The 12,662-nt window shown below is 37.6% G+C and overlaps 1 protein-coding gene across 3 annotated transcripts in view; it reads right to left on the minus strand.

Moving 5' to 3' along the window:
* DIP-zeta (Dpr-interacting protein zeta) overlaps window positions 1-12,662 on the minus strand; it is a 307,293-nt gene that overhangs the window by 1,767 nt on the left and 292,864 nt on the right. For all 3 annotated transcript variants that reach the window (XM_065228207.1, XM_065228209.1, XM_065228208.1), the window contains exons 9-10: window positions 5,440-5,622; window positions 5,055-5,159 (exon numbers count right to left, since the gene is read on the minus strand). In XM_065228207.1, coding sequence (XP_065084279.1) covers window positions 5,055-5,159; window positions 5,440-5,622 — 288 coding nt within the window. The remainder of the gene's footprint in view (window positions 1-5,054; window positions 5,160-5,439; window positions 5,623-12,662) is intronic.

A 12,662-nucleotide genomic window follows, 5' to 3' on the forward strand; every position in this document is an offset into this window, starting at 1 on the left:
AATTTTTTTGCTTAAGATGGGTATACACAAAGATAACAAAATTACTTTTTTATGTCTTGTTGAAATTGATGATCATCTATGAAAACATTGTAGATGAATTCATTTTAAGGAACATTGTGCATGATGTCAATTTTCTATCTCTCAAGTAGACGAAGTTATAGGGTGAAAATGGAGTACTAACGGTAGTACCCCCTTAAAAACCGTTATTTCACCATAACTTTTTAGTTTGAATTTTACAATTTATTTAATGCTCTACAAAGTTGTAAGTGCACATTTTTGCTGTAAAAAACAAATCGCTATCGCTTTGTTGTAAGGATTTAAGTTCCTTTTATAATTTTCTAACGCTATCTGTAAGGGGGTGTATCTTGCATGTTAGGTATTAGCAGCTCAACGTTCATAGGGGGATCCAAGGGGATGCCCAATGAATTTTTTAATATAGTACATAAATGTTTTATTGCGTTTTGCTGTTTTCATGACCATTTTTCCAAGTGTTTACATTAGAGTGGATTTCCCATTTCAGGCATAACATTTGATAACGGCATAAAAGCATTTGTAAACAAACTTTCTAAGGCCCTTTACACGCGAACCAAAGTATGCCCACGCAAACCAATACCACTTTCGGAAAGGTGATAGTTGCGCCTATCCGATGATGTTGTTGGTTTGCGTGGGCGTACTTTGGTTCGCGTGTAAAGGGCCTTAGAAAGTTTGTTTTCAAATGCTTTTGTGCCGTTATCAAATGTTATGCCTGATTTCTTTAAATGCTTATTCTGGTCCCCAACAACTGGGTAAAATTTGAACGGATTTGGTAATAATCTCGATTAACGGAAGAATTTTAAAACGGAATGGGAAACGGAACGATCATATTCATTTGCTTACCAAAAATCCAGATATTGCTCAAATTTCACCAAAACTTTGATTGAGAATACTATACCAATACCAATACTATACTAATCAATCAAGAGGCTGAACGGAATTACGTCGAGTTTAACTGCTAATTCCTGCTAGCCTGCAAAATACACTCCTTTAAAATTAGTGTTGAAAAATGATAAATACGTATGTAAATCCTTTACATGAACAGGTAGCTTAATTGAGCAAAAATGTGCATTTTAAAAGCACTTACAACCTTGTAGAATATTAAAAAAATTGAAAAATTCAAACTAAAAAGCTAAGGTAAAAAAAAAACGGTATCTAAGGGGGTACTAGCGTTAGTACTCCTTTTTTACCCTATAATTTCGTCCACTTGAAAAATAGAAAGCGGATGTCTTCGACAAAGTTTCTTAAAATGACTTCATCTACAATGTTTACATAAATATTCATCAATTTCAACAAGACAAAAAAAAAATTTATTTAACTTAGTGTATACCCCCCTTAATCAAAAATGTTCACTTCTCAATTAAAGTACTCAAAAAGTAAAGACTCATTCTTAAAGAAATCAAAATGCTACACTCAATAGTTTCGTCGCAAATAGCCATGTCCCACTATTTTTGTTATCCTCTCATTGTGCGTCGTCCCCTTTCCGAATATACCCATATTGTAGGGTATTTGACAGTTTTTCTTGAACCAAGGGCCTCCATCTTGGATTTCATAATGGCATCTGGCATCCTTTTCCGGCCTCTACACGTCGTCCCCTTTTCCGAAAATACCCATATTGTAGGGTATTTGACAATTTTTCTTGAACCGATCGCCGCCATCTTGGATTCTAAAATGACGTCTGGCATCTATTTTCGGCCTCTACACGTCATACCCTTTCGGAAAATATTTATATTATAGGGTATTTGACAGTTTTTTTGAACCGATCGCCGCCATCTTGGATTCTAAAATGACGTCTGGAATCGATTTCCGGCCTCTACACGTCATCCCCTTTCCGAAAATACCCATATTGTAGGGTATTTGACAGTTTTTCCTGAACTGATGGTCACCATCTTGGATTTCAAAATGGCGTCTGGCGTCTCCATTGGGTCAACATTTTTCTCAGTGTGCCACAAGTGTGCCGATTGTGCCGGCAGGTCATACAGCATGCTGCGATTTTTTGTAAAATACGAATATGGTATATTTTGCAACCGGGTATTTCTGACAGCTTGAATGTTTCGGTTTTCAATCGCAAGGATAACATAGGACTAGCGACAACCAAGGAGGAATACTGGCGAGATGGACAGCCGTCCAACAGGACACAACAAAAAAAAAAAAAAAACCGGAGAGCAATCGGAAGTGTCCCCGCATTGAAAACCGTTGGATGCGATAATTGAACGGCCCCGAATATGTCGAATATCGTGCTCGATAAGGATTCCTTATACCGACGAATAAAACGCCTCTATGCCAACTGGAAGGAACCAGAGTTTTTCCATGATGATTCTCTGCAGAAGGTGGATTGCATTCTGATGGCGGTCGGCGTAGACGAGGAAACCATCTACATCAAATCCTAGGACAGAACGCGTCAGCTTAAATGTAGCATCCCTGTTGTAGTTTAACGTTTTGTGACACGTAGTCCCGTCCAGTGTTGCCAAAGTTATGGTTTGCTTCGATAAAGAAAAATGACTTTTTTTTGTTGCATTATTTTTAAAACGCGAGATGGGCAGCAATAGTATTTTCAGATAGAGTAGTGGATGTGCTAACAAGAATAGACTTGATAAAAGCGAACCCGTAAAGTCATTCAAAATCTCGTAAAGTCAATCACAAGAAATTTTATGATAATTTAAAGTATCACCAGGAAATCATCATCATCATCATCATTCATCAGCCATGAGTGGCTATTATGTGTAAAATTGTGATTTTTCCTCTGTTGTTATGTGTGTGCATAGGATTAATTTCCTTACTGATATGCATAATTTTACTTGAAACTGCGTAGGTAATTTCAAGCTTAATAAATTGCTGGCGTAGACGGAGAATTTCACTTCGTTGACGTACTTCTATTGGACTTAAATCATTTTATTGATTCGCTAACTGCCCTACACTGTTCTCAGCTGGTTCCATATCCTGCCACTCTTCGTCTAGCCATTCAACAATCACCGGGGTATTCCACGTATTATCCGGATTTATTTTTCCATTCGGAAAATTAATCTAAAACTTTTGGTTACACTTAATCATTTCGCATCAAACAATATTGTATTTATTAATTAATTTTTGTTTGTATTTACTTACGCTGCATAGTCTAATGTGGGGACGAACTTCGAACAACGGCACTTCTTCCTCATTAAAAACGCACGCATATATCCACTCCCGGTGGATGATTGGGTCCTTCGGAAGACGGTAGAAATGAAGCCCTGGATTCGCTTTATCGCTTCTTCTACATCCGATTACCTTGCACTTCATTTTGGAATTTCAAACGGACCAAAATAGAGCAGATTTGTACAAAATGAAAATGATTGAATGTAACCGCTGTTGTTGCTATGCCAATTATGTGTATCATACCAATCTTCTAGCAATACGGCCAAAACAATTACAAACAACCCTGTAGTAGTTTCATCGAGGTTTGCTTGTGTTATTTTCAGCCAATCAGAAAGCGGACTCCATTTGACACCAAATTGGTTTCAAAATTTAACATGAGTTGACGCCACCCAGATCAAATCCACCTCACTGCGGACCTGGCTGCTGGGATACGAGCTGACCGATACGATTACGGTGCTGTGCAAAAAGTCCATCTTTTTCCTGACCAGCAAGAAGAAGATCGACTTCTTGAAGCAAATCGAGAAGGACGGTGAGGAGGGCATTCCGTCGTGGAAGCTGTTGGTTCGGGATAAGAACGACAAAGATAAGGTCAATTTTGAAAAGCTGCTGGAGGCGATCAAAGGATCCAAGGATTTTAAAACGTTGGGCGTCTTCTCCAAGGACAAGAGCTTCGACACGATGGACATCAGCGTGACCTGGACCTGGTGACGGTAAACGTATTCAACAAATACCTCAAGGATCACATCACGGAGATTATCGATGCTGATAATAAAGTAAAGTGACAGTTGTCCAGCAGTGCTCCCATTTTATTAAAAAAAAAATCCTACCAGATTATGCCGAAGGTCGATGGATGTGCCCAAGCTGGAACGAATATAATTTCGGCACAATTAGCTGAGTGACTTACCCGAGTGACTTACCCCTTGTTTTAAGTACAAAGTGATGCAGTCGATAATCGATAAACCCACCAATGATGCCTACAAATATACCGGAAGTTAATCTAGCATTCTAGCGTGCAATCTACTTAAATTAGACAATCCGGATAAGTTTTCATGGCGACCTGACCTTTGAGCGATCCACCTATACTCAACACGTTCAAAGCCGTCAATCAGACCATCTAGTGGGTTAACTGAAACAGATAATTTTGTCCTTAAACGTGCGATAAACAATGTTAGTTATTATCAAACTTCCAAAAAATATTTCATGGTTAAATGCTTGATATTCGGGACAAACCTAGTTCTTTGATATCCATAGAACCTCACAAAAAGGTCAGATAATGAGGTTTATGCATCAGATATACCAGAACCGGTTGTGATTACATAGTAGTGTTAAATATGCCAGAACCTGTACCAGAACGTGTCTCAGAAGAATTTACTAATTACTACTAGATCTTAATTTTATAAAAGTTCGGAGTCTACAATTCAATCAACAGTCTTATTTTGTTCATGCCTACACTCTAACTTTAAAGTACCCATTAATAAGTACAATTTCACTAATTTTGAAGAAAATTAGGTTAACCCATTAAATGGACAAATTACCCATTAATGAGTAACGTTTACCCACTAATGAGTAACAATTACACATTTATGGGTACCAGTTACCCATTAATGGGTAACTTTTTTACCCATTAAATAGGTTAACCTACTTTACATCAAAATGAGTGAAATTGTAATGGGTACTTTACAGTTACAGTGTACGTCTCGATAAGTTGTATTTGTGTAAATCAACTTGACTCCCTAAAGTTCGCCTACGCAAACCGATAACACTATCGGACAGGGGAGAATTTCCTCTACTCCAAGCTGTTGAGCCCTTTTCAAATGTTACGCGAGAAATTGAGAACCTCTCCAATATAATGGATACATGTGTAATGTTCCAAACAGATCCAAACTTACCCCTACTGCTACCGTTGCCACTGGCTGACCAATAGATGACTTTAGAATCGAGTGATTTCTGTTCCGATTTGTCGATTTCGTTCAGGTTGGAGGAATATTTAGAATCTGTTCGGAGAGGCAAAAAGAATCTGAAATTAGAGCTACATAGTAAAGCACTTGACCGAAACACTTTCAACCAGTTTCTAAATTCTCTCAAGTGTAAATTCAATTCAATTAGGTGCTGATGGTTGCAGAGGGATTAGAAAATAGCCAAACAAAAAAGCAACCTAAAAGGGTTGTATCTCGGACTGAAGTTCTCCTATCTAATGATGATTCACGTGTGCTCTTTCCCGGTATGTGAAGTACCATTCAGAGCTTTGGAGTGGAGCTGGTAGTGTACACTTACTTTTATCAACCACGTGTACGGAATACGAATTGGGATGATGCTGACCACCGTTGAGTGTGCCGCCGGGGCCGTTACCGGGATGATACGAGCCGTAGCTATCGTTGCGACCGTTACCGGGCCAGAAGTCGAGCAGTTGAGACTCGGTCGTTGGTGGACCCGGGGATGTCGTTGGTGGTGTGGATGCTGGAAGAATAAAATAGTACAATTTTTACTGGTTAATAAGTGCACTAAATTTGAGCGCTGTAAAGCTCCAATCTCGAGCAAGTCTAAAAAATTTTCCGGTACACGGCAGTAAGAACTAACTTGAAATTTATAAATATTTATGTCCCCAGACTCGTCTAATCTTCCAGCCAGCGAAGAATCAAGAACGCGCAAAGAAAATCGAAAGTATCCTCTCGTCTCGCAAAACAAGGCCATAAATAAAACAAGATAATCACATTTATAACGCAAATAAATCGAGGTCCTCCTTCCTCCAACTCACCCGCCGGAGGGTCAGTTCCCCCGCTGCTGCTGTCTTCAAACGCACTGCGAGGATGGGACTAAAACGATTTCGCCGCAAGACGGAAAACTCTCCACATCCCAAACAGAATGCGAAGCCGTCTCTGTTTACCGAGGATGTCGTGAGGTGAACCGAAAATCGGGAAAAGCTACAAGACGTAGTGGAGGTGGGGGTGTAGCATTCCGAAAAATTCCTAGAACATTTCTAAGGAGCGGTTGGTGTGCGGTATACAGGAAGGATGAGATGAAAACGTTTCTAGCCCACATTCAGACAGGGATAGGATTGTTTTTGTTTGCGGCCGACAACCATGACAGTGTGGAAGATGATTTTCTAGGGGCACTTGCTTAACTTTTGATTTATGGCCGTCGGTTTAGTATCAATAAAGAAATGCTTAACATTTTATAGGTCTAATGCATCAAGGTTATCGAAAGGTTCTGCCGTTGTGGGTGGCAGTCGTGGGGAACCAATGTTCAAGTCTAACATGGGGGATGGGGGCTAGAAGACCATACGGGGTGAGATGGGCCACCGTTCGTTTGAGCATATACCTATTAAATCAATATAGTTTTTTACAAACTTGTTGAAAATGCTTCTAATATGCATCTTCATGAAAACCGTATCAAAATTCAATTATGTGTCTAAAATTATGATGGAAAAATGTAAAATTAGCTCAAAATCTTTAAAATATTAAAAAATATGCAGTCAAGAAAACAAGCATTGCATTCACTATACACTGGAGTTGCATTTTACGCGGTATTTTTACACGGTTTTTTTTTACGCAGATTTCGGAATTTACGCGGTTTTTTTACGTGGTTTTTTTACGTGGTTTTTTTTCCACGGGACGTATCACCCGCGTAAAAAGCGACTCCAGTTTATTGCATTTTACCGATCCGCTGGTTCTACAGCGAGCAATACACGTAACAGTTGCTAAAAGAACTTATGTTTCTATTTCACATGATTCCTGAATTTTCTAGCGAAAACCTGTCAAAACGTTAACTTTTACTAGGGTGCTCATTATACTGATGCAAAATTTTAAATTTTCGCTCCACAGTGCTCAAATGGTTCCAAATTGGGCCCTGATTAGCCTCCCAGAATTTGAACTCATTTAGTGAGAAACTGACTTGGCACAAACCAGTTGAAGTTTATATGGGAATTACTATGGAGAAACCATAATTTCGGTTCATATCTATCTCAAAATTCACCAGTTCACTCTACTTTAGAAAATGATAACTGAGCTTGTTGAAATTTTTTTCAGCTACAACTTTGTTGAGGACCACTTTTCGATCAAATGTAAGGAACAAAAATTATGAATGATTCATGTCACTGATGTCTTATGATTATGCTCAATCAACTGTTCAGCAGGCAACATTGCACAGTGGTTCCCCTTACTTTAAAAGTTGGCCAAAACCTCAAAATTGTTGCTAATAGGCAAAACACAGTTGAAATAGATGTTTTTTAGCTGTACGAAGAAAACTTGACAATCAAGACGTCACAAAAAGGAGTATAGTAGAACCAAAACCAATGCACAATGGTCTCAGCCGTATTTACCTAGGAAGACAAAAATGTTTGCGCCCAAACTGTCAGTTTTAGGTATATGGTTTCTTAGGGAAAGTTGCTTCATATTTTTTGTTCAATCTTTTTATGTTCGTAAAATTAGGGTGGTCCATAAAATTGGTGAATTAAAAATACAAACTATTTATTATTTGAGATAGACCAAAGCAGTGTTCTTAACAGTTGTAGAACATTAAATTCAAAGCAACTTTGTAGAAGACACAACGTTTTTATCTCTTATGGTTCATGAGTTATGATTTTTTAAACAAGCAGTTTAGGGTGGCCACTAAAATCGGTTTTCTTTGAATATCTTTTCAGGCGTTAATTTCTTGCAAAAACATTGTTCTGATTACACTTAGAACTTTTGATGACGCATAATTTTGGTCAAGCAACTAGGTTACTATCTTTTTTGATTAGAAAGTCAAAGGCTATTTTCTTCGAAAAAATTACTCTTTTCAATTGTCAATATCTCAGTGTTTACTCGGCTGTCGACAAAAGCAGACCATTCTCGATGTGTGCTACGCGATCGTCTGTTTTATCGGCAGCAACCATTGTGTGGTCCTCCTCATTGTTCTTCATCAGCAGTTCTTTCGGTCGATGCGTCGTCGACTTTGGAAAGCAACCGTTTTGTGATGAGTGTGTGAGTGCTGACCACGTTTTGCGTCCATTGCTGCAATGGACGCGCTCTGACCCTCGTTGGCGTACAACAATTTGCCATACAATGAAACCACTGGAAGCGGCTCCAGTTCTGATGGAGGAGGCTTTTTGGATAGCGGAAGATAAAGTGTTTATTGTGTTGTACCTTTTGACTATAGTTTTAAGATGTATTGTATAGTGACCAAGAATCCTCGGCTCTGTAAAGTTAATTCGGTTGAGCCTTATCAAATAAATTCATAAACCAATTGTCAATATCTCAGAATGGAGCAAACCGATTTTCAAACATTTAACTTCATTGGAAACATCGTTTTTTTCATTTTTGGTAAAAAAAACTGCAAGAGCTTTTTGTGTTTAAAGCATTTAATTAAATTTAAAAAAAGTAATATTTTTCAACAAAACTAGTCATAACTTTTCAAATAAAAGAGATAACAACTTAGCAAAAATACGCATCATAAAAAGTTCTTAAAGTATATGGCATAAAAATTTCACGAGAAATTAACGTATAAAAAGATATTTAAAGAATGCCGATTGTCTAGGGGCCACCCTAACCTGCTTGTTTAAAAAAAATCATAACTCATGATCCATAAGAGATAGATATATGGTGCGTGTGTGTATGTGTGTGCGTATTGGTGTGCTTTGAAAAAGGCATTGTGAAGCTTGCTACGGTATACACCGCAGATTTTATAACTAAGAAACAGATATTTTCAAAGAACACTTTACTTCTTATTCCTGATTTCAACATGTTTCTCAAAAAATCGCAAAACACATTAAAGCCTATCTGAAAGCTAACGTGTCCGTCATATGTTTTGCTTAGTCTAAATGCGAAAAAAGTATATTTTTGCTAATTTTTATATCAGAAACTGTCACTAAAAACACTAAGACACTTTTTTTGCCATCAATTTGACGTTAAATAAGCCGAGAAACATTTCTTCTGAAGCAACCAAGTTTATAAACACATTAGTTTTTGCTATATTTGAGCAAAACAGTAACAAGAAACATTACGATATCTTTCAAAAAATTTTGATATCTCTACACTATAACAGCCATAAAAAATATTTAATCAACAGAACTGCACAAATCATTCAGTTTAAGATACTCTTAACATGTAAAAATGATAAAAAATATTGAAATAAAAAAATATTAACTTTAATTTTTGAGGTTTAGGCCAGCCAGGAACCACTGTGCATTGGTGTTTATGGCGCGTAGAATAGAGGACAAAAATCATGGCTACTATGTCACACTGCAGAATACAGTGTTGCCCACAATACAGTTGCTTAATCTTGCCATAAGATTATCAATTAATAACTATTTAATTTGACGTTGGTTGAAAAATTATTTTCTACAAAGTTGTAGCTGATAAAAATTCCCATAAGAATAGCAATAGAGTTTTTAACAGTACAATATGTAAAAAGGCTAGAAGACAATGAACAAAAAGTTTTGTTTTCCCATAGTAATTTCCATATAAACTTCAAATGGTTTGTGCCAAGTCAGTTTCTTATCAAATGAGTTTAAACTTTTGGAGGCTAGTCAGGACCCGATTTGAAACTGTTTGAACACTGTGGAGCAACAATTTCAAATTTTGCATCAGTCTAGTGCTCATATTGCCTCGTATGGTTGTTGATCAGAGTAAAAACTGAAATTTTTCAAATATAATAATTTAATGAGCATATCATATTTTATTCTTATTTTGAACACTGTATATTATCTAACATGTTCCAAAGCATGAGCATGATCACAGCTATCATACATTTATTATTGGTTTTTATGTGTTATGAAGTGTTTTTCTTAGGGGGACCATATCAACCAGACCGTAAACAAACCGTCTCCCGTCGCAACGAAAACAACATGTGACGAGCAAGAAAGAGACACGCGAGAATAAGATACGAGCGAGAAACAAATGCAACACCCAAAAATCATGGCGTGCGCGAGGCTCGCGCTGATCTCATGTGCCTCATCTCATGTGCTACGATTAATGCTAGAACTGCAGAGCTCGAAGTTCTGGAAGGTGTAGGTAAGCGAAATACAGGCTGTTGAAACTTGATTGCTTTGACCGACATTTCATTTGCGTTTGCACAAACCATTCCTATTTTAGAGGAAAGGTAGCATATATTTACAGTGCTTAAATTCTTGAAATCCTCTAATAGCAAAAGTCATTAATTTGCTGGTCAATTACAATATTCTTTGTTTATCTTTTTCCAGTTCAACACTTAACTGCACTTGCATGACTAACATCTTTTGACACGTTATTTTTAAAATATAGAATGGACAAAAATTCTACAAAAAGTGTATCGGTATTGTTTAGTACGGGGATTTGACCGTTGCAAGACATTCACATATTTTCAACGTAAATTAACCATTCATCGGCAACACAACTGGTATACATTGCTAGATGGGATGTTACTTATTTTGAATAGATTATATCGGAATGCTACGAATGCAGTAATGTTATGATAATTCAATGGGCGGAAGAATTTTTTGCAGAACATTTTTGTCTTGGCGTATTACCTTTACGCTTTTACTTGTACTTTGTTACCATTACTTTAAAAATGTTCAGATTTTTTTTAATGTGCCTCAAGTTATCGAGCATTCAGATAAATTCTATAACAGAAGCGGTGACCCAGCGGTGATGGCGCGGTCTATGCTAAATAGATGCAGCAAAATAGTGACAGCTCATGAGCGGGCATCGTTGGCCTTAACTCAGATGAGCGTGTAGACCAGTGCAGTGATATATTTACCATTCCAATTATTAATATCACCAAGTCTACCGACCTTCTGTTCCGTTCCTTCGCTGTCTGGTTGGCACGGTACGATCTAGGTGGCTTCTGCTGACCATTGCTCTGCGAGTTTCGATGGCATCGTTTTCGCGTCGATGTCCGTAATCGCTAAGAAGAAATAACCTTTTCGGTTAGATAATGGGCTACCTTGCCTTTGTATACCAACAGTGTCAGAAGGAAGCGCCTGAGTATCGGCACCAATTCCACAAAGTGACCACCAAGCGCCACCATCTCGCTACAACAAACCAGAAACTGGTACAGCCATTGCTACAACCTGCAACAGATCAACCAATCAAATCACCATGTTGCCACCATGTTGCCAGAGTGTATTGTTTAAATTTGGAAAATACCGTGTTGAAAGTTGATCTATTCGTTTGAAAAATTATGATATTCAGAAACTTAAGCACATTTTTAAGTAATCCTTTTTTTTTAGCAACTCGCTAATTCAGATCAGAAGAACATCAGCAAATGCTGATCTTTTAAAACTTCCTGCCTGTCTAGGGAGCATATCTGAAAGAATATCCTGTTACTTATGCAACGTTTCCTGAACATCTACAAAATTTCCTTAAGTTTAAGAAAATTTACTCAAATTTCAAAGTACCTTGAAATTAGACGATGGTCCAAAATCTTCATTTTCAGGAAGTTCATTGAGATTTTTAAGATCTCTGACAAACTGCTATGAAGTTCCCTAAACTGAAACGATGATCCCTGAAGTCTTCTATCCTTACGAAATTCCCTGAACTTTTTAAAAATGCCCTGTACTTCTATGAAGCTATACGCAGTTCCTCGAATTATTACACAGTCCACAAAACTTCATCAAAGTTAACGTCTACGTTTCTCGTTGATTTTCCGCAAAGTTCGACGCACGAAATCTCCTGAATTTGTTCGGAATTCTCTGAACTATTTCAAGTCCATGAGGTTTCATCAAAGCTCTTAAGCTATAAAAAAGGTCCCTGAATAATAGAGGTTCCCTGCCATTAAACAATAAACTTCTACGAAGATACCTAAACTTGTATAAAGTTCCCACTTTTACGAAGTTTTCTGAACTTTTCCATGATCTCAGAACTTTAAATAATTTCACTAAATTTAGCTCATGATTCATTTGACATATGTTGGCCTTAATGCATAAAACAAAATATAATAATAAAACCAAAAAAACATGCAAAATCAGGACAGTGTTCTAGTGAAAACAGTTCACGGAACATTAGAGTCAAACGAAGCATAAGTGTTACTAATCACATTAGTGACAGTATGAATAGCCTCATTCAGCCCATACAGTCAATTACAAGCTGCGAGGTGTATGAAGTGTCGTTGTCCTATAACTTTTTCAGGTACGTAGAAGAAGAGTTACCGAAGCAGTTCGAAGAAACTCTACGAAGTTCACTGAAGTTCGGTGAGCTTCTACAAAGTTAGCTGAACTTTAAAGAAAAATCTGCACTTCAAGAAAGTTTCCTGAACTTTTAAAAAGTTCCCTGAAGTACCACGAAGTATCTTGAAGAACTACAAAATTCCTTACAACTCGGATAGCAGTTCGTCCCCTGGTGTAGTGGCTGTAGGTGCATTGTCAGACAGCACCAGCAAATCAACAAAGGAAGTGGTAGAGGTGCTGCATGAAGAGGTGGTGATAATGGACGTGTCCTCAGGAGGCCGATAAAGCATGCAAAAACGAACATCAGCATCCTCGGCAGAAAGGGTTTGCGGATCTGTCGAGATTCGATGCGTTGCAAGCACAAACAAAATATAGG

Source organism: Ochlerotatus camptorhynchus, unplaced genomic scaffold (genome assembly GCF_037179485.1).
Source record: "Ochlerotatus camptorhynchus isolate MF236.1 unplaced genomic scaffold, CSIRO-AGI_Acam_v1.1 ptg000284l, whole genome shotgun sequence".
Classification (NCBI taxonomy): Eukaryota; Metazoa; Arthropoda; class Insecta; order Diptera; family Culicidae; genus Ochlerotatus; species Ochlerotatus camptorhynchus.